The sequence below is a fragment of the Dryobates pubescens genome, chromosome 1 (genome assembly GCF_014839835.1).
Source record: "Dryobates pubescens isolate bDryPub1 chromosome 1, bDryPub1.pri, whole genome shotgun sequence".
Taxonomy (NCBI): Eukaryota; Metazoa; Chordata; class Aves; order Piciformes; family Picidae; genus Dryobates; species Dryobates pubescens.
The window spans coordinates 61,378,081-61,400,550 of NC_071612.1; the positions used below are offsets into that span (position 1 = coordinate 61,378,081).

Consider the following 22,470-nt stretch of genomic DNA (forward strand, 5'->3'; position numbering starts at 1 on the left):
AACCAATCAGTCTCTCTCCCTTATTCCCTTTCTCTTCTGCTTGGGCAGGCAGAGGGGTTCAGAAAGCCTTTGTCACCCTAGTGGCTGACCCAGTGACAACACTCCATGCTTTGAAGACGACCACACAGAGCTATGCAGCAGCAAAGATACAGTAAATACCAACACAGCCTCATCCAAAAAACCCCACCTCCTGGCAGTGAAAGAGCTCATGGGTGACATAACCCATGCATGATCCCCCACTGTCACCCTTCGTGGGCTGCTGCACCAGCTCCTGGAATACACCCACATCCTGTCAGCACTGGTGACCAAAAGGTGCTGTTCAGGCAGTGCCACTCCAGGGCTGATGTCTCACTCTGTTTGGACTTTCTTTTGCTCAGGAGCTGGTGAGGAAAAAGCAAAATGGAAGTCTGGATTCTGCACCCCTGATCAGAAAACACATGCACGGGCAAACAATACTGTGCATCATGCAGAAGGGCAGCTCTGGAAATGACTGAGTTGAAGTGCCTCCTTAAGCAGGGTTCCCTGCAGCAGGCTGCCCAGCTGGGTTTTGCCTGGCTCTGTCACACCGTGGATGGCAGGTGGCCTTTTGGCCAGCATGCAGGCCAGTGGTGGGGCTGTCCTGTTGGGGATTGGTTTAAGCATAAAGGACATGAGTCCCAGGAACACCTGTGCAAGTTAGGCCTTGAAGGACTTTCTGTTGAAAATATAGCAATGGAGTAGGAGTTGTGGAAAAGTTCTGATTGCTTGGTATGCTAAGGTCAAACTGCCCCTGAGAAGAGGCAAACAAGATAAGGAGGAGACAAGAGCTGGGAAAAAGAGCAATTAGACTGAGTAGAAAAAATCCACAGAGTAGTGAAAACAATGATATGACCTTTTTGAGAGAAACCAATAGTATGTGTTAAATTAGAATAAAATTAGCTATGTATAAGACTATAAATAATGAAGTGTGGAACAATAAAGCGGAAGCTTGCTTATCAATCATATTGATTGCTGCAGGTCTTCCCTCATCGTGCCTTGCCATTGGTTCTATTCTGCAACACTGTCCCAGTGACCATCATGACCCATGGGGCCAAGCCTACAAAAGGGTTCAGGCCATGCATCAGAGTGTCCTGGTGAGGTGAGCACAGGGCAGGGGAGGGATGGGGCTTGCATGTGGCTGCTGAGGGTAGAGGTCCTCTGCAGTATACAGGCCAAACGGATACAAGAATAAGATGGTAGATGTAAAAATAACATTCCTTCAACAAGCACACACCATCAGCAATATTTAGTTTTAATAGTCACTAATTTACACATTCAATCAAAATGTTGAAAAATCATCCTTGTGAAGAAATACAAATCTACCCCTTTCATACACCTTCCCCATTCTGTATGTATGTTCATAAACTTCTGGTCCACTTTTACTCGGGAAATAATGCATCCCAAGAGATTGTGAAGGAATCTCATTATGACTGACAGGATACAGGTTATATAGTCTTACAGACACAGAGCTACTTTCTCAACCCAGTTCAGCACCAGGACCAGAGATCACAGCAAAATAGTCCTGTGTTGTCTTTTTTCATGTGATCAAGTTCTCCAAAACCTTGCAGAGCAGCAAGTAACATTCATACAGACAAAAGAACCAAAGCCTTGGTACAAGCTGGGACACCATAAATCCATACCTATTTAGAACAAAGTTTAACAGTCTTTTCCAATGGTTTTTTTCCTATCAGATGCTTGAAATACTGAAATTTTCAAAGTAACATTTTTCTGCAACTTCTTCAAAGAAGAAACATGAAACATTTCTGACCAGTAAGGTAAGAAAGACTTATCATTTTGTTCTCGCTTTCCTCCTTGCATCCTTATGCTTCTTCCGGCATTCCTGAAAATATTTTAAATGTTAACACAGATTTTTGAGAAGTTTCTCATTTCATCTCTTTGTCTCAAACACATTTTTTACATGCACTGAAGCAACCGGTCCCGTACAGTATCACAGTATAACTAAGGTTGGAAGAGACCCCAAGGATCATCAAGTCCAACCTGTCTCGACAGACCTCACGACTAGACCACGGCACCAAGTGCCACGTCCAATCTGCTCTTGAACACCTCCAGGGACGGTGACTCCACCACCTCCCTGGGCAGCACATCCCAATGACGAACGACTCGCTCAGTGAAGAACTTTCTCCTCACTTTTAGTCTAAACCTCCCATGGCACAGCTTGAGACTGTGTCCCCTTGTTCTGGTGCTGGTTGCCTGGGAGAAGAGACCAACCCCCTCCTGTCTACAACCACCTTTCAGGTAGTTGTAGAGGGCAATGAGGTCACCCCTGAGCCTTCTCTTCTCCAGGCTAAACAATCCCAGCTCCCTCAGCCTCTCCTCACAGGGCTGTGCTCAAGGCCTCTCCCCAGCCTTGTTGCCCTTCTCTGGACCCCTTCAAGTGTCTCAATGTCCTTCTGAAACTGAGGGGCCCAGAACTGGACACAGTACTCAAGGTGTGGCCTAACCAATGCAGAGTACAGGGACACAATGACCTCCCTGCTCCTGCTGGCCACACTATTCCTAATACAGGCCAGGATGCCATTGACCTTCTTGGCCACCTGGGCACACTGCTGGCTCATGTTTAGGCGGGTGTCAATCAGCACCCCCAGGTCCCTCTCTGTACAATGCAGAGATTCAGTAATTTACCTGCTTGGACATCACAACATGACATTATACACAACGCCACGCTACAAAATTGTAGCTCCTTGGCAATTATGAAACTTCAAGTCCTTCTAAAGGTCTTGAATTACTTTTAAATGCAAATGAAGCAAATAAGCAGACACATTCCCTCCTCCTGCTGAGCTTTTAGCTGCAGTCACCAAGTAACAGATGGCAAAATACTCACCTCAAGCAAAAATCTACGTCTCTCATCCCAACCATCTCTGTCTTCACTGAGGTCTACTGACCTACAAAATAACCTGGGGCCCTCTGCACAAAGCAAAGAACAAATTAATATGATTAAACACTTCTGAATATGCTGCTGTTCACAGAGCTTATGAGCAACACAGCAATAAAATCAGAAGGTCTTGTCTTCAGTATTTCTGTCTTGCCCCCCGACATAACTGGCTCAAACTCCAATGTTATGCACTACAGCTTTGTGTGCTGCCAAACTGAAAGGCAGCAGCGGTCCTCCTCAGTGTGCTGTAAGATAAACTGCAGTGAAGCAGCATATGCTTCGTGAAAAGCTCAGCACCTTTATCCCATGTCTCCCAAGAAAGTTCATGCCTGCAAAAGAATCAGAGCACAGTTCTACCACACACTGTACATCAGATAAGCTGGAAGATTTCAGTACAGTAACTCTATGAACACAGCAACCTTGACACATACATTTAATGGTAGCGACCTAACATGTCTCAGGAAAGTGGCATCATTTTAAGGCTGTCCTGATAACTTTTTTGTTTGAAATATCAAGAGCAATGACTTTAGTGGCCTGTAGGTTGGTGGGTTTGTGTCTGTTTGGGGGTTTTGAGGGGTGTGTGTTATTTGTTGTAATTTTTTTTTTTTTTGCTTTTTTTGGTGTTTATTTTCAACTATGACATTTGTTATATTCACAAAGAAACAACCAAAGGGCTTATTTAGGACCAAGAACCATGTAGGCATATGTGGCTGATAAGAAGAATCAACATTCTTCATGACCACACCAGAAAAACAGAAAATGTAAAGGTCATATATGTCTGAAAGGATCCAAAATGTCTAGGTAAGTTATCAAGTGATTTTGGGGTTTTTTTTTTGGTAAGCCCTAGAAGACCAGCTACATAATAAGCAATTATCCAAAACCAGGAAAGCAAGGCAGCTGTTCAGCATTTATTTTACCAGGCATTTCTCATGGGACGTGCTATCACAATTTAAACCACAAGTAGTGATGGAAACCTGCAGCTCTATTCTCTCACTGTAGAACACTATTAATTAGACAGGGGATTTTTGTCATTAAATGTCAGTAGCTTTAAAAAATAGGAGTAAGTTCTGCTATACCTTTTAGACGTTCATCACCTTTGGAGAAGAAGAAAAATCTACTAGTGTCTGTTCGTGGTAAAGACAAAAACCTAGACAAAACCAAAGGAATTACAGCATCATAAAAGTTACTGTCAAATTCCATTAACACAAGTGAAAGCTGTAATGCTTCAGAGAAACAGGATGCATTGGAAACCACTACTCCATAGGAACCAAACATGCACTTCTATCAATAAACCCTTCTTAAGAAAACTCCATATATATTTGACTATTGGCCAAACCCACTACCCAGTTAAGTTCTCATGCACTGAACTAGAAATTCAGCTGTTAGATTCAACTTCAGATCAAGGGTGGTATTGGGATTTTTGATTACTACATTCGGTGCAGCAAGGAATGGTTTACTAAGAACACTTCCACTAATCAGAGGTGTGGAACTGAAGATACGTTGGGGCTATTCAATCTGGAGAAGAGAAGGCTCTGAGGCGACCTAATTGTGGCCTTCCAGTATCTGAAGGGGGCCTACAAGAAGGCTGGGGAGGGACTTCTCAGGATCTCAGGTAGTGATAGGACTAGGGGGAATGGAATGAAGCTGGAGGTGGGGAGATTCAGGCTGGATGCGAGGAGGAAGTTCTTCACCGTGAGAGTGGCAAAGCCCTGGAATGGGTTGTCCAGGGAGGTGGTTGAGGCCCCATCCCTGGGGGTGTTTAAGATCAGGCTGGATGAGGCTCTGGCCAGCCTGATCTAGTGTGGGGTGTCCCTGCCCACGGCAGGGGGGTTGGAACTAGATGATCCTTGTGGTCCCTTCCAACCCTGACTGATACTATGATACTACTATGATTAGTTTCCCATAACCCGAGTGCTGCTGTTAATACTCTCATAGCATCAAACTACTACAACTAAGCAGACAACAAACACAAATATAACTTGCATTTCATTGTCATTTTCACTCTCTGATGCCTCTGGTTCATCATCACCCTCAGAGCTGCTGTCATGAAAACGTGGATCTTCTTGCCATGCGACTTTTACAGGTTTGATTGATTCAATTACGTAAGGCTCTGCAACAATATTGCAATTAAAATAATCAAATAATTCAGTTTACTCTCCTAATTGCTGTTACAATTTCTACTCCAAAATGAAACACTTCCATTGGAAAAGACAGATTTAAGGACAGAAACTGTACTCTGCTCTTGTAAGACTCCACCTCAAATACTGTGTCAAGGACACAGGGCTGTTGAACTGAGTCCAGAGGAGGACCACAAAGATGATCCAAAGGCTGGAGCACCTCTGCTATGAGGATAGGCTGAGGGAGCTGAGGTGGTTCAGCCGAGCCTGGGGGGACTTTATAGCTGCCTTCCAATACCTGAAGGGATCCTACATGAAAGCTGGAGAGGGACTTGTCATAAGAGTGTCTAGCAATAGGACAAGGATTTAAGCTGAGGGAGAGGAGGTTTAGACTGCATATTAGGAAGAAGTTATTCAGTAGAAGGGTGGTGAGATTCGAGAATAGGTTGTGGATGCCTCCTTCCTGGGGGTATTCCAGACCAAGCTGGATAAGGCCTTGAGCAGCCGAGTCTAGTTGAGAGGCATCCCTGCTCGCAGCAGGCAGGTTGAAGTAGATGATCTCTCTAAGATCCATTTCAACCTAAGCCATTCTGAGATTCCCCTCTCAGGTTTTCTGTCACATTCTGGGCAAGTAAATATTTAGATTGCTTTCTCTGATGCTTTAAGTCTACCCTCAAATTTCTCTAATGATACTACAGCATAAGCAAAAAGGGCAGGAGTCCTTCTAAAGCTTGTTGTTAGGGTCCAGGGTTCTATCAAATCACTCCAACCTAACAATCATTATCAACTGAGTTGTGAGTCATTATGTCTATCTGTGGATTGCAGAAGTTGGAATAAAAGCTTTCTTGCACTCTGAACTATCTTAATGAGTTCCTTTTCAAAGAAACTCACAATGCCTTAAGCTTATTCTGTGTGTTTAAGCTGTGTTATTGTCACATAGATATTCCTGCCTATAGCATACAGAGCCAGTTGCCAAAAACCCTGTTTACACATAGTAACTTCAACGTGTACTTGAACCCTTAGTACTTCACCTTGCCAAAAGGACTGAGGTTATGAACCTAGTGTAGCCTTTTCTTCTAGTGTAGTGCACATTACTTGCCTGGATGACCAGAGAATGCTCCTGTAGTGCCTCCCTCTGGCAATATAAAACAGTTGCCAAATCCAAGACTCATTAGAACATAAACCATAAAAACAGTATTTTGTTCAAGAGATCAGAAAATTCTCCTTTGGCAAAAAGTGAGCATTTGCAAGTTTAAATTGTTTCCAAGCACCCATAGCTTGTGCTCAGAAAAAGACTAACCACACGTTCTCCCTTCACAGGTTCCACGTGACACATAGGATCTTAAGTCAGATTAAACACAAATAACAACATAAATAATCTACAAAGAAAATCACCAAAGCAACCGAGATACATGCAGTGGAGAGAGACTCATCCTGGTGTCAGCACAGCAGCTACCACAGCAGCCCTGTTGGCACCACACAGCACTCGCACGCAACAGAAACGTATGATTACTCCTAACAGTAACTGTAAGGCACTGCTCACGTGGTTCTCAGTGCCAAGAACTTGGTGAACTCTGAACATCTCTGCTCAGGTATTTCCCACTTTGTTCTGGAGCTCTCTTACACGTTCTGAAACCTGTATTACTGCAGTCAGATGACACTGAATACTTTCTGAAGTCAGCAGAAACGTGAGGGTTTGGGCTTTTTATTATTAGTTTGGGTGTTGTTTTTGTTTGGGGGGTTTGGGGCCTTTAAAAAAAATTTTACTAATTTCACCCAGTTTCTTTTATTTCCAACATTACCACTCATGAAGTGCCTTGGTTTCTGATTGTTTTAATTTTTGCTTTCATAACATTTATCTTGCTAGAACATGCCACTAACCATGTGTCATTCAGTTTCAGTTTTCTAAAGATAAAATAATAAAATGAAGCAGGTAACAGAATGTTCTTGGAGGTTCAGGTCAGCTCCAAGACTTTCTTTTGAACCTCAATTAACACACTTTGTATTTAAAATCTTGTTGGCTTATGTGAAAGCTGATTCGACTGGTATATCATCTTCTTCCCTGATTATTTGAGATGTAGATTGGGTGACAAATTTTGCCATCACTGTTGAGAAAATAATTCAGTAATAGTTCCTTCTCAAAACACCCCTTTCAAAACTCCTGGGATGCAAACATGAATGAAGTGTGACTGAACTATAAGAGCCATGGCAAGTATAAGAGATCAGAATGATTTGCCTAATTACTGACTTTTGCTTCTGAAATTCCCCTGGATTCTGAATTTCTATGAACTCTGCAGTGCCTGACATCACCTATTCATTAGTAGCAGTACTATTATTTAAGTTCTGCTATTACCTTCTTTTTTGTTCAACTCCTCCGTGTCTCCAAAGAAGGAAAACATGAAGCCACTTGACTCCTGAGCTGTGTTACTCCCAACGTCAGGGCCTAAATCCTCTTTGTCCCAGGGTATTTCTTCATTTTTTGTTGATTGGCACTTTGAAGATCCCAACAACTCTTTTAAATCCACAGCAATATCATAGTAAGTTTCTTTAGATACTTCAGGCCGTTTCTCATTCTCTTCCCTTTTCTTCTTCCTTTTTGCTTTACTGAAACGAGATTGTTAAAGCATAGTAACACAGCACATACATATTTTTAACAGAAAGGTTCCCTAAGAGTCAACCTTGCTATTAATGTCTTCCTAAACTCATCTAAGCACATTAGTAAGTGGTTCAGTTTTAAGGTTTGGGTGAGGTTTTTTTCTCTCCTTTTGTAGCAGTTCCAGGTTCTGCCATAGGATATTGCATATTGCCAGAAATACTTTTTTTGGTGCAGCATGACTGCCATTTTGGTTTAGACTTGGGACCCATTTCTTTTCACCTCCTGCTATCTACCCACTGTTCAAGAGTAGGCAGTGGGGAAACATCTGAGGTTTGTCTCCAAAGGCCACGACAAGTCTACTTTGTAATTAACCACATCCTTACTCCTCACTTCATGTGTGATAGCACAGAAATGAAGATTTTTAGCAGAGAGTTCTGGCTAAAGAAATGTTAAAAAGCCAGTTATTTTTTTCCCCCCTCAAAGATTTACAAATATTAAAAGATCATAACTTGAAGCAAAGGGATAGCTGGAAGCTGAGACAGGAAGGCAGAAAATGACATGCAGAAAGCAGATGATGTGACATGTTTTTAAGTGGTCACAGTTCTCACTGTATCTTGGGTTCAGTGGGAACAGAGAGAACAAAAGAGAAAAAAAGAGCCATCTGCGTAGTTTCAAACTCCCTCTTCTGCTCCTGCCATCCTTCCATAGGAAGAAACATCACAGTTATAGTTATCAAGTTGTAATACTACCTCTCTTTTTCTGTAGCAACTGGTTTTCTTTCAAAAACAGCATGGTCTTCTCTTGTGGGATCATAGCGGAGGGCATTGATATCTCTGTAAAACCAAAAAGGCAAAGAAAAACCATGAGACATTCTAAATGCTCAACTAAAAGCTACCCCAAAGCTTTAGTTAGATTCAAATTTGCACTGACTTCTTCACCAAATAAGGTTTCAAATCAATCCTAAACCTAACTGGCACTTCCTAAGTACCAGTCCATATGTGGGTCCAGAAAATAAAATAAAAGAGGCTTTAACCAAATTGTAGTATTCAGTCTAAAACATAGATCTTAAGTTGTGTGTTGTGCAGTAGGAGCACATTTATACCTTCACCTGCTTATTTTTTGGGGAACTGTATCAGTATTGCTATCCATATCAATACATAGAATCAGTCAGGGTTGGAAGGGACCACAAGGATCATCTAGTTCCAACCCCCCTGCCGTGGGCAGGGACACCCCACACTAGATCAGGCTGGCCAGAGCCTCATCCAGCCTGATCTTAAACACCCCCAGGGATGGGGCCTCAACCACCTCCCTGGACAACCCATTCCAGGGCTTCACCACTCTCATGGGAAAGAACTTCCTCCTCACATCCAGCCTGAATCTCCCCACCTCCAGCTTCATTCCATTCCCCCTAGTCCTATCACTACCTGAGATCCTGAAAAGTCCCTCCCCAGCCTTCTTTTTGGCCCTCTTCAGATACTGGAAGGCCACAATTAGGTCACCTCAGAGCCTTCTTTTCTCCATACATCTATCTGTATCTATTTCTTCTGGTACCAAACATTGCAGAAATTCAAAGTTCAACTGTAAATTCAAACCACAACCAAAACCCAAGAAAACCAAACCACATTTATGCCCAGTTTTCAAAATGCAAACGTTTTAGAGACTTTTAGCTAAAGCAGTCTAAGGTTTAGACTGGCCCCAATACTAGTGTAGCAAAAGCCCACACTGCAATGTGGCTTTGCAATGGCACATTGCAAGATGTTAATGCAAGAAGGTAATCTTTTTATTTTCCCTCCTCTCCCTAAATTAATGCTTGTGTGATGGGCTACGCCCATCCTGGAAGCAGGGCCGGGGAGGACTTGTGAGAGCTTTTGCTCTCCCTGGAGGGTGTTTTACCCCTGGGCAACTAAATTAGTCTGTTCCCCTCCCTGTGCAGTGAGGCTATAAGAAGGAGGATACTGCAACCATTAGCTCTCTTGGGCTCTGCCTTTGCTTGGACGAGGACTGCTGGTGGCTCTCTGCTTCTCTGCCACATGGTCAGGCCTGATCCTTCTCCCTGCTGCCTCTGCACCTCTTCAGAGAGACTGGTTGTGTATTCTCTTCCCCTCCCCCGCCCCCCACCCCCATCCATTGTTGTTCCTTACCCTTTTGAACCTTACCTGTTATTGCTACATATATCTATTTATTTTTTTTAAAAGAAAAATTCTTGACCTCTCTACTTCCAAGCTGACTCCAAATTATTTCTTGGTGGATTTGCTCCTTCCCTTCCTTTTTTTTTTTTTTTTTTTTTCCCTCTCTATTGGGAAGGAGGAGGGGGAGTGGGGGAGGGATTCTCAGCCTTGCCCCCATCTGAGCTCTTAAGTGCCAGTTAAGGCTCAAACCACCACATTATGGCATAAATTAACTGCTTTGACATGGTTACATGCTGCATGTTGTTAGCTACATATTAGAAGACATGGTCATTCACAAAGCTTCCCCAAGACAACCTCTGGGGCTGCACAGATTATTCTCCCTCCACTTAGTCTTTAGAAAATACATTAAAAATTGTACAGAAATCATAGAATTAAATAAGATTGCACAGGGGTCACAAAGCTACTTGGCAATCAACAGTTAATTGATGCAATTCCAATAGGGACTGGAAGTAAAAAATTTACTAATTGCACATTACTGCATTACCCTTAACACTACTAACTTCTGCCATTTCAATCCACAGACCAGCTTCTGTTAAAGTGCATAGTTAAATCATAGATTCATAGAAAAGTTTAGATTGGAAAGGACCTTAAAGGTCATCCAGTTCCAACCCTCTACTAGACCAGGTTGCTCAAGGCTTTGGCCAACTTGGTCTTGAACACCTCCAGGAAGGGGGCATACAAGACCTCCCTGGGCAACCCATTCCAGTCTCACCAGCTTCACTGTAAAGAATTTCTTCCTAATAGCTACTCTAAATCTGCCCTCCTCAAGCTTCAATCCATTCCCTCTTGTCCTATCACTACAAGCCCTTGTAAAAGGTCCCCTTCCTGGCTTTCTTAAAGACCCCTTTCAGGTACTGGAAGACCACTGTAATGTCTCCCTGGAGCCTTCTTTTCTCCAGGCTGAACAGCCCCAATTCTTATCAAACTTCCAGAAGTACATTTCCAAACTTATCCCATCATCTAATGATGGCTAGAACATGCCCAACAGCAAATGTAACAAAATCCTCATTGCCTGTAGGCCAGAGAAAGCAAAAACCTTTATTAACTGCTATAGAAGTTAGAATCTAATTAACTTCCTGACCTACGGTCCAACTCACATGGTTCTTTGTTTAAGCCACGTTAAGTTTGCCTCCACAAAGAGCAGAAATACATCTTACACAAACAAGAACTTAGTAAAATATTAATTTCTATACCCAACCATCTGATCATTCAAAATCTGCTAGAAGAAACTCAAGCAGGCATCCAATGGCTCTTTCCCCAAACTAATAATAATTACTAGTTGTGTCATCTATTGGGACACTGCACTGAACTCTTGACTTCAAAAGCACACAATGGAGAAGAAAATACTTTTCTCAGTAAGCTAGGCAGAAATTTTAGTTGTGAAACTTTGGCCAAAATGATGCTTTTCTAAAACTCCTACCATTCTGCTAATGGATGATTCATACCTGAATTTCTTAACATTTGTAGCTTTTTTATTTGGCTTGGAGCGTTCCAGGTCAATGTTCAAGAGGCTTCCCAGTATTTGCAGATTTTTCTTTTTCTCTGCAGCAAGCTCTTCTTCCTCATCTGCCTTCAAGGTGTTTGTCTCTGTTAAGAGGAAAATCAATACATTGTTTTCCCCTGCTCTGATGTAAGCCAGTAATGTGATATATAACATTACTACAGTACTATGTCACTTCCTTAATTTTCAAGCTACTTAAGAGGCTTTGTCCCTTACACTGCAGCAAATGTTTTATTAGAAGTATTGTGGGCATCTGTTTCATGTGAAAATCAGATCAGTTATTTAACCTGTTCCCTGCTTGTACCACATAACAGTGCAACTATTCTGCCACTGATAGGCACTGTGCAGAAGAACATGTTAAAGCGACCACGGGGGTAGCAGAACTAGGAAAAAAAGAAGTTTCTGAATCAAATTGTGCATCTTGAAAACTAGCCTAACAATTTCAGTTTTGGTAGGTGGGAAAAAAAAAAAAAGAAATATTTATTTTTTTTTCACCATTTTCAGCTTTTCTACCTTCTGCTGTTTAAAAAAAAAAAAGGATAAGAAGATTCTTTATCTCTGAGACTGCCAAATCACCTGTGGACTGCAGGATGACTACAACACAGCTGAAATGAACACAATGGGAAAAAGTTTATAAATCACCACTTCCGCTGTGAAAAACACGGAGAAGCACATTCAGGTATCATTCTGTACTACAAAAATCTGTTCAAATGTGGATTTATCAGTCAAGTGGGTCTTAGTCTCTTACCAACACTCTCGCAACATAAAGCTTTCAGGAAACACATCTACCTACATGTATATACACACTATGTACAGCCACGGCAGAGCTGGGTTATTTTCTTTAGGAAATCAAAGAAACAGTAGTCCATAAGCTGTTTCAAGCATCCAAAATGAAGGCTTCATGATACAGCCTACTGTTATTATTAGCCAGCAAACCTGAGCAGGTTTACCTTCCTCTTCACTGTCACTTTCAAGGAATCGAGCATCCATGCGAAACCTTTCGTCTGTGCCAAATCGAGACTGCAACTGCAAGAGCTAAAAGAGTGCAACAGTTAAGCACCGGAAAGGAAAGTCATCAGCATTCAGTAACTATAATTATGGCAACATTCTAATAATCTTTAGATCTTGACGGCTTTTCCATAAATTTCTTTGAATTCTAATACGGCAACATCAGAGAAACTCCTCTCACTCCACAAGACACTTCCAGGGCTACTGTTTCCTCTCCTTGAGATAATTCTATTGCAAGCCTGTCAAAATCCTATTCAGCAAGAACGCCAACCTAGATGTTCAGTTCTTCTGGCTTTAGGGAGTTAGAAGAAAACTAAATTGCAATAAAGGGTTCACTCACTTTTTCACCAGCTTTGCCTTCAAAATGAGGCTTAATTTTGAATCTCTCATCGTCTGTTTCGTCTTGCTCATCCTCACTGCTTTCAAACAGTCTGCATGAAGTTTTAGGAGCAGATTCATCCTTTGTTAAACGGAAAGAAAAAGACAGAAAAGTAGTTTGAGAAAATAACTCGGTTTGATCTGTGTGCTTCAACATTCATATTGTATGTCATAGGACAGTTGTTCAATTCTGGTTTAGATTTATGACTATTACATTTTAGCACAGGCACAGTATCTATGTGAAGTCTAACTCTGGTTTTACAATATGAGAGAGTTAGGTATAAACATGCAGTTTTCAGATTACATCAAGGAAAATCAATTTTAACATATCAGTGTCTAATTATACCTTTTTTGGACATAGTTCATGTCAGTTGATAAATATCACTGATTACAGAAGGTAAGCAATCTGTGGCTTCTATAATGAATTTCCATAGATCTAGAGGTTCTTTTAGAGAAATAATACAGAGCAGGGATTCTAAATACAGGGTCTGAGATAGGTATGCAAAAAAGAGCGATAAATGTGAGGAAAAGTGAGAACAGAAGGTTTTGTATTAAACAGTGAGAACTGTCCTAACCTTACTATGCTTATGAGGAAAAAGATGCAACAAAAGCATACCCAACAGTTTAAAGCTTCAGCAGAGATAAGACTAAAACATGTGATGATACGAGTTCTATTCCAGCAAAAAGCAGCTCTTTGGGCTGATGTATGGTGGTAAGATCTGGATGAGTCAGCTAAACAAGGTCTTGGGTAAGGTATCACAGTATAACTAAGGTTGGAAGAGACCCCAAGGATCATCAAGTCCAACTTGTCTCCACAGAGAAAGTCCCACACAACTTCTTTGTACCATTAACAAAACTTTAAACACAAGATTACAGTACCACAGAATGTAGCTGGTTGGAAGAAACCTCGAAGATCATCCAGTCCAGCCCTCAACCCAGCACTGCAGGGTCAACACTGACCCTTAAGTGCCAGGTCTACACGCCGCTTGAACACCCCCAGGGATGGTGACTCCACAACTGCCCTGAGCAGACCACTCCAACGTTTGAGAACCCTTTCTGCGAAGAATTATTTTCTAGTATCCAGCCTAAACCTCCCCTGGCACAGCTGGAACTATTTCCTCTGGTCTTGTCACTTGTCATCAAGGAGAAGATACCGCATTTCTTTAAAAGAAATCAACAGAGACTCTTGGTACACAATGTCGGGAAGAGCAGAGCTCCTCTATAGTACTGAAGCCAAATCTTCCTTTGACTAAAAGCAGTGGAATTTCAAAAGTAATGCTGTGTGAGGCCTATAAAACGTCAGCATTCTTTTTCGTTTAAGCAAGGTTGAAATATCTTTTATGCAAATCTGTTTACACATTATCCAAGTTCTCCAGCTTTATCAGATGCACAGTTATTTGAAACCTGTTTCCTGTTAGCAAAAACCCAAGAATCATGCACGTTAATTCAAACCCTTTTTTTTTCCTGTCAGTTTGTCTTCAGCATAAAAGGCACAATCATACTGATATAGAATTACCTTTCAGAATATTGGACTTTTTCCTAGTAACACTTACCTTTCCATGCCTTTTTCCCAAATTTGCATCCACCTTCACCATCCCATCTCCTTCAGCTTCACTTTCCCCATCTGAATTGAATACGATGTGCTTGTGCTTGCCTGCTGGCTGTCTGTCCTAGTAAGAGTGAAACTGTCAGCTCAAACATATCACATACTTGCTACAATCATATGTAAGTATCTAAAAGACATTTCCATCATATGAAAGGAGGAATCTATTATTCCTCTTCTAACTCTAGACTAGGCATTCCAGGAATTCGGTAGGCATCATTTTGTATAGACTCAAAAGAACACTGGTAATGTCATCAGAAATTCCAGTATATGATTCTTAACTATCTAACTCCCCATCTATTAGAATAGAATAGAATAGAATTAACCAGGTTGGAAGAGACCTTCGAGATCATCGTGTCCAACCTATCATCCGACACCACCTAATCAACTAAACCATACAACCAAGCATCCTGTCAAGCCTCGCCCTGAACACCCCCAGCGTCGGTGACCCCACCACCTCCTCAGGCAGCCCATTCCAGTGGGCAATCACTCTCTCTGTGTAAAACTTCCTCCTAACCTCCAGCCTAAACCTCCCCTGACGCAGCCTGAGACTGTGTCCTCTTGTTCTGGTACTGGTTGCCTGGGAGAAGAGACCAACCTCTGCCTGTCTACAACCCCCCCTCAGGTAGTTGTAGAGAGCAATAAGGTCACCCCTGAGTCTCCTCTTCTCCAGGCTAAGCAACCCCAGCTCCCTCAATCTCTCCTCATAGGGCTTGTGCTCCAAGCCCCTCACCAACCTTGTTGCCCTTTTCTGGACACGCTCCAACAAGTCAACCTTCTTCCTAAACTGAGGGGCCCAGAACTGGACACAGTACTCAAGGTGCGGCCTAACCAGTGCAGTGTACAGGGGCAAAATGACCTCCCTGCTCCTGCTGGCCACACTGTTCCTGATGCAGGCCAGGATGCCACTGGCCCTCCTGGCTGCCTGGGCACACTGCAGGCTCATGTTCAGTCTACCATCAACCAGCACCCCCAGGTCTCTCTCAGCCTGACTGCTCTCCAGCCACTCTGACCCCAGCTTGTAACTCTGCATGGGGTTGCTGCGGCCAGTGTGCAGAACCCGGCACTTGGATGTGTTAAATCTCATGCCCTTGGACTCTGCCCATCTGCCCAGCCTGTCGAGGTCCCTCTGCAGAGCCTCTCTACCCTCCAGCAGATCAACTCCTGCCCCCAGCTTGGTGTCATCAGCAAATTTACTGATGATGGACTCGATGCCCTCATCCAGAGGGCATCATTTCCCCTTTTCATATTTTCATATTCATTTCCCCTTTTCAGTGCATGCTATTCAGATACAAGTTGATTGTAATTACCAGATTTGAAAGAGCTCCTTGAATGAGTTTCTTCTGTAATTCTCTCTCTTTCCGCCTCTCTTCTAGAGCTGCCAGCCTTCTCAGGTTGTCCTGCAACTGTCTATTTTGTGTACTCGGTTCCTTTGAAGCTGTAGCATGAAGACAAAGCTCCTTATTTTGCAGAAGGCTTGTCTTCCCACCCTCACATTTAGTAGCATTGCCTTCTGGATTTTTGTTGCTTCCATCCTGCTTCAGTTTTGTCGAGAGCAGTTTTGGGCTTTTCAGCCGTTTCAGAGGCAATGCAGCATCACTGTCTGTGTCACTGCTCTCATCTTCACTCTGACCAGTATTAGAAACAGCATCTCCAGGCTCTGAATTTTGGCAACCTTGTAAAGAACTCGCATCTTTGTCCTTTCCTTCTAAACATGGCCAGGAAGCAGGTTGATCTCTCTTCTCTGCTACAGGGGCAGCATCAGAAGATGGCTTGTGCTGTTCACAATGCAGATTTTGTCTCTTTTTACTGCTGACTTCAAGTGAATTCAATGAGTGGTTCTCAGCCTGGTTTTGGGATGACTCCTCCCCACCATAAGAAATAGAAGTGTTAATACCTAAACCATCTCCAGACCTCTTCTTCACACCAGTGCTGCCCTGACTGAACTCTTTGTCACAAAGGGACCCTATCCCCCTGAAGGGCTGGTATTTCAAACCTGAGTTGGCTTGTCCCTTGGAGTTCTCTTCACCAACATTCTCCTCCCCTGCTAATATCTCAGCAACTACATCTTCAGGACAGATGCTTTTTTTTCTTTTAACTGCAGGGCAAGCTTTAGAAATTTTTGGGTTATTTACATTACTTGTAGAATTTTCTTCAACACCATGCTGACTAGAACTCTCTGCACTATCTGATTCTTCTGCTGCTGTCCCAGAGTTTTCAGTAGCTAATGCTTTTAAGTCATCTAATGTAAGGTCTAAGCGGTAACAGTTTTGCATCATGGATTCGTAATTGGAGCTGATGTCAGACTCCTCGTCCTCAGGCTCTGAGGAGGAGCTTTCACTACTAGTTGCCTTTGTTGTGCTGTTAACTGCTGTACTCTGCAAGGCACCAGATTTGGACTTTTTCATTTTCTGATTTCTTTCAAAGTATTCTTTCACATGGCAGGTTTTCAGTGAGGAGCCATTGGGTGAATCACATTTTTTCTTAGTTAATGTTTCTTTATTTTCCACTGTCACCTGCTTAGAATCTTCTAAAATTGCAGTTTTCCTGCTACTTTGAGCTGAAGTTTTAATTTCAGCAATAATTTCATCTGTATCTGCTGAATCATAACCATTATCACATTCCACAGTCTCTTTATAACCTCCTTTGTTAGCTTTCTTCATGGCATCTGAATTACTTAAGGACCAGTGACTATTGTATTTTAATTTAAAATTATCCCCAACAATTTCCAAGTGATCACTTTCAGTCTCAACATCTTCAGCCTCAATGTGATCAGCTTTCTGCATTTCTCTCTCTACCATTACTCTGATCTCCTCCTCAGAATCAATGTCACTATCAGAAACACCTGTATTATTTGGAGCTGCAACTCCAGAAATACTGCTTTTATCTGATAATAAACCTCTTCCTGATATTTTACTATTAGGACTCCTTGAGAGAGGCAATTTAGATTTCTCATTGGGTTTGCATCTTTGATCTGGCTGTGGTGAGGTTGTGCTTTTTGAATGTGACTGGCAACTAGAAGAAAGAACCCCTGCTCCATTCACAGCCTCACTGCCCAGCGGCTTCATTTTTTTAAGTGGCTTCTTAGTCACAGGGAACTCTCCTCGCCTCTTCTTGCTTATGCTGTCATCTTCCACTTCCAAGTGCCAAGTAAGCTCAGATACAGGAGCTAAATGTGTCAAGTCTGGATCCAGCTTTCTCAGGTTATGGCAATATTTTGATGGGTCATATTTCACAATGTTAGTTCGAGTTAAGGGAATTAAACCAACATGATTCTTGCAGCAAGCAGACTCCAGTCTTTATGAACAGGCCAAATTCTGTGTGAAAGGACAACAAAAAGTCCTTTTTAATGTTATAACCATAAGCCTTTAAGCAACTGAATTGGAGTCTAAAAAAAATTTACTCAAATCACACAAGCTTACTGCAAGATTTACTTAGGGGATTCAGTAAATCAAGTCTGACAGAGCCATCAAGACCATTAATAGAATAGAATAGACCAGACCAGGTTGGAAGAGACCTTCAAGATCATTGTGTCCAACTTATCATCCAAAACCACCTAATCAACTGAACCATGGCACCAAGCACCCTATCAAGTCTCCTCCTGAACACCTGGAGCCTGGAGAAGGATCAGAGGTGACCTCATTGCCCTCTACAACTACCTGAAAGGTGGTTGTAGACAGGAGGGGGTTGGTCTCTTCTCCCAGGCAACCAGCACCAGAACAAGGGGACACAGTCTCAAGCTGTGCCAGGGGAGGTTTAGACTTGAGGTGAGGAAAAAGTTCTTCACTGAGCGAGTCATTCGTCATTGGAATGGGCTGCCCAGGGAGGTGGTGGAGTCGCTGTCCCTGGAGGTGTTCAAGGGGAGATTGGACGTGGCACTTGGTGCCATGGTCTAGTTGTGAGGTCTGTTGGAACAGGTTGGACTTGATGATCCTTGGGGTCTCTTCCAACCTTAGTTACTGTGATACCTCCAATGATGGTGACTGGTGACTCCACCACCTCCCTGGGCAGCCCATCCCAACAGGCAATCACTCTCTCTGTGTAGAACTTCCTCCTAACCTCCAGCCTAAACCTCCCCTGGCACAGCCTGAGACTGTGTCCTCTTGTTCTGGTACTGGTTGCCTGGGAGAAGAGACCAACCTCCACCTGGTTACAACCTCCCTTCAGGTAGTTGTAGAGAGCAATAAGGTCACCCCTGAGTCTCCTCTTCTCCAGGCTAAGCAAGCCCAGCTCCCTCAGTCTCTCCTCATAAGGCTTGTGTTCCCTCACTAACTTTGTTGCCCTTCTCTGGACACGCTCCAGCAAGTCAACATCCTTCCTAAACTGAGGGGGCCCAGAACTGGACACAGTGCTCAAGGTGTGCAAATGTTACCCCATATGACAAAATAAAGAAGGGAATTGTGTCTATGCCCAACCAACTGGAAAAGGATATTTTATTTTTCTGTTGATTCCTCAGGTGAAGGATAGGCAAGACTCTGCCAAATTTACCAACAACCCATTTCTAAAAGAAAAGGAAAATAATTAGTGCTAAACCAACAACAAAACAAAAAAAATGGAAGTAACCCTGAAAGAAAACACAACATATATTCTCTGATAACAGAAACACTAATAAAGAGCTCTTTATGACTAAATTGGTTTTGTTCCTTCTCTTAAGGGAGATATATAGGTACTGTGCAACTTAGGCAGTCTCTTTCTTCCAACCCACATCAACAAACCCAACCAACCAAAAAAAACCCCAAATATCTACAGCTGGCAAATAAATAGTAACAATAGAGAATCAAATTTCTTTACTTTTCAATCACTATTTTAATATAAGGCTTCTGGTTTACAAATTAAGAGTGGTAAATACGCAGACAAGACTGCTACTATTTTGCCCTTTTCCCCTTTGTCAATAAAAAAACCCCACAACTGCAAATTCTCAACACCCTCCAAAAACATTCTGTGCTTAGCTAGTAATTTTGAAAACTCTGAATTAATATTTTTGTTGCCTGTATTTGCACACTGAATGATTTTATTATACATCTTACTTTTGTAAACATATGTAGACCCTGATCCTGAGTGTGCTGAAGCACAAAGATGGGAACCTGACAACCCAGCTGTTAAAAATTAACATGCTGTACAAAAATAAGACACACATTCTCTTTACATGCTTTTAAAGGGGGGGTGGGGGGGGGGGGGGGGGGGGGGGAGGCAGAAAGATATTCCTAACATAAGTGGGTAACAAAGCATTTACTCATTTAACATGAAAAAGATGACAGTACAAAGAACAGAAGCATTCAACATCTAAGGTATTTCTGCAAACTACTTTTCCTAAGTTGGACTGACACATTAATAAAAGCCTGTTTACATAAAGATGTAACAAGCATGTGCACAATTCTGAGTTTTTCATTTTGTTTTCTTGTGTTTTAATCCTCCATACATCTACCCCACCATACCTTATGGTCTGGCACCTCTGTACCTGGTACTGCTTTCATGTGAAAATCTGCAACTCCAGCTTTTTTCATTGATTCTAACAGACACATTTTGTCATTTCTCTGTGGCTTTTCCTTTTCCAGCTTTGCTTCTTCCCTCTCCACAGCAAGCCTGTAAGAAAGAGTATTTCTTATATGAAAAAACATTTGCCTGTGTGCTAAATTGTAGCTGGCAGTGACTCTCTCCCACAGCACAGTAACCATTCACTGCTTAAGGAATGAAAATATCTGCCACCTTTAAGAGAATAACGATACAAACCAGGTTACAGTATCCAACATGCATCAAAATGCACCAAAGTCAATGAACAGTAGAAAGAGTAAGAGTGTGGCAGATGAAAGCACAGCCATAACATGCTCAGATAAACAGAAGAAGTGTATCTTTAACAACACAAATAATATTTTCAAAACTGATTTGTACCTGTGCAAAAAGCTTTCTCTGGCCAGCTCAATTTGCAGTGTCCCCCCTTTCCATTTAGTTTTATTTAAAACTGACATGCCTGTAAAACAAAGAGATGAGAAACTTCCTACATTACAAATAACCATGTGTTAGACTTCACTATACCTCCCTCTATGATAGTTTCAAATTTCTATAGCATGATCTCATACCTCATTACTCACTTGATTTTAGTTTGACTGTGAAAGGCCTAATACCCAAATCTTGAAAAAAAGAAGGTCTACATCCAGAATTCAAGTTCTGACTCAAAAAGTTATTCAGGTCTGGATGGTTCAGTTCAAGCACAAACCTGAAAACTCAGATAAACATACTCTGAATTTTCTACCCTAGTGTCAAACAGGCTGCTCTCTACTTAACTTCTGTACTTCAGCGTTCTCATTCCTAATGGCATCATTCCCTACATAAAAGGGCACATCACCAAACCCTCTCTTCAGGTAGAGGTATCTTCACCTGTCATTTTGCTGCTACATATTACAGAGATGGGTTTATGAACCTACCACTAGTTTGGTAATCCAACTATTTGAAGCATATTTTCTATGCATTCTCATTAAAAAGTTTGAACAAACTCATAAATCATCTATTTCAGTCACAGGGAGTCTTTTCAACCTGCTTACATCTACTTACTGAAAACCCCAGCAAAGCAACTTCCATTAAACTGCAGCTTAAACAAAACCGAATACCCACAACAACAGGATAAAACAGGCTCTGCCTTCACATCCTGATTTGACAACATTAAATCCATTATCAGTGATGCACCTCAGATGAAAAATAATAAATCACTTAAAAGAAAAAAATCAATGTACTTACATCTTCTAAGGTCTGCATCAGAAATGTTGACACTGATGTATGCAAAAGTTTTCATAGGGTTGCCTGATCAATGATAAACATTTTGTTAATTTCTTTGTAATTTCAGCATTCCCCTTAAAACTACACGTCTGAGGCAAATAGTTAATTTCACATTACAGATGGAAAAAACGAGTTCACTTTTAGAGAATGATGCAAAACTTTTACCCTGCTCATCTTTTCTGGTAATGATCTCTGCATCCAAAACATGCCCAAACTTCCCGAATCTTTCTTGCAGTTCAGCCTTAGAAACCGTATGGCCAAGCCCTCCAACATAGACACGTTTTGAAAGCTGTTCCTTTTCCATGTTGAAACATCAAGCTGTCACACCTGTAAGGCACACTCTGCTTTTCTGCAAGAAAAGAGTAACAGTTCACTAACATGTAGGCTGCGGGAATTAACACAATCAAATGCCAGATTAGGAACAAACTGTTCCACTAGAAGTCTTTGTAATGGGTTGGGGCAGGTCCCCTCCCCACCACAGGCAGAAATAACGACTCAGGCAAACGGATTGCAAAAGTGAGGGAAAGTTTAAATAGGAAAACAACAATAAACAACAATGAAAGTTTTACAGAGACCCACAAGCACCGTGACAAAGAGAGAGATCCCAGAACATACCCAAGAACATCCCAATCCCCACCTGGGGGTACACCCAACCCCCACCCAGGGCTCTTCCCCCTCCCAACCTAGCCTTGGGCCTGGGCAGGTCCAAGGGAGGCAGCTCACGCCATTTTACCTAGGCAGCAGCAGGGGGCGAAAGAAGAAGTGAAGACCCCCCCACATGGCCTTTTTATAGGGGAGCAGGGCATTATGGGAATGGAATACCTGGTCCCCGTGACCACCCCCCTGGGCTGGGCCCACCCCTTGGGACCTCCCAGGTGTGGCCTGCGTAGTGGCATCTGGGCCAGCACCCAGCCTAAACCACCACAGTCTTCCATCAAGAACCTTCAGAGAAGAGTGTGCCTTGGTTCTGCAGTGGGTAAGACACCGTGTTCCAGTCCTGTGCCAGAACTGCTCTAAGCAGTCATTGCACTGCTATATGCAATCAGAGTTCAGGTGTTGGGGCCTTTTTAAAGCTTTGAACCGCATCACTGAGTGCATGACAGTAAGCGTGAGCGGCTCTTAACAATATCGCCTAAGAACTTTCCAAGCGACCCACCCACAGCCCCAACCCCAGCCCCCAGAAGAAGTAGAAGTGCCCGCAGAAGCCCCCGAGAGCCACCGCCCCTGAACCGCTGAATAGTTTGGGTTAAAGAGACCATTAGGCCTCACTCAGTCGAAATTCCCTGCGTGCAGAAGGAACATCTTCAACTACAACAGGTTGCTCAGGGCCCCACATAATCTGACCTGGAATAGTTCCGGAGATGAAACCTTGTAACTCTCCCTCATCGCCGCCATG

At 42.5% G+C, this 22,470-nt stretch overlaps 1 protein-coding gene across 1 annotated transcript; it reads right to left on the reverse strand.

Moving 5' to 3' along the window:
• Positions 1 to 1,321: 1,321 nt before the first annotated feature.
• NOL8 (nucleolar protein 8) lies at positions 1,322 to 22,470 on the reverse strand. The gene is made up of 17 exons (XM_009907625.2): positions 22,419 to 22,470; positions 21,240 to 21,423; positions 21,036 to 21,098; positions 20,193 to 20,271; positions 19,739 to 19,886; positions 18,736 to 18,804; positions 15,614 to 17,542; positions 14,254 to 14,370; positions 12,663 to 12,782; positions 12,265 to 12,349; positions 11,259 to 11,400; positions 8,374 to 8,457; positions 7,382 to 7,632; positions 4,895 to 5,021; positions 3,988 to 4,058; positions 2,861 to 2,943; positions 1,322 to 1,858 (listed from the first exon to the last, which is right to left on the reverse strand). The coding sequence occupies exons 2-17, from the start codon at positions 21,376 to 21,378 to the stop codon at positions 1,808 to 1,810; spliced, it is 3,558 nt and encodes a 1,185-aa protein (XP_009905927.2). The 5' UTR covers positions 21,379 to 21,423; positions 22,419 to 22,470; the 3' UTR covers positions 1,322 to 1,807.

Coding starts and splice junctions, on each gene's coding strand:
- NOL8 (XM_009907625.2), bottom strand. CDS start 21,378: ATGGAAAAGGAACAGCTTTCAAAACGTGTCTATGTTGGAGGGCTTGGC. Junction 17,543..18,735: donor GGAATCAACAGAAAAATAAA/ATATCCTTTTCC, acceptor ACTCGAACTAAC/ATTGTGAAATATGACCCATC. Junction 5,022..7,381: donor GGAGTTGAACAAAAAAGAAG/GTAATAGCAGAA, acceptor ATATTGTTGCAG/AGCCTTACGTAATTGAATCA.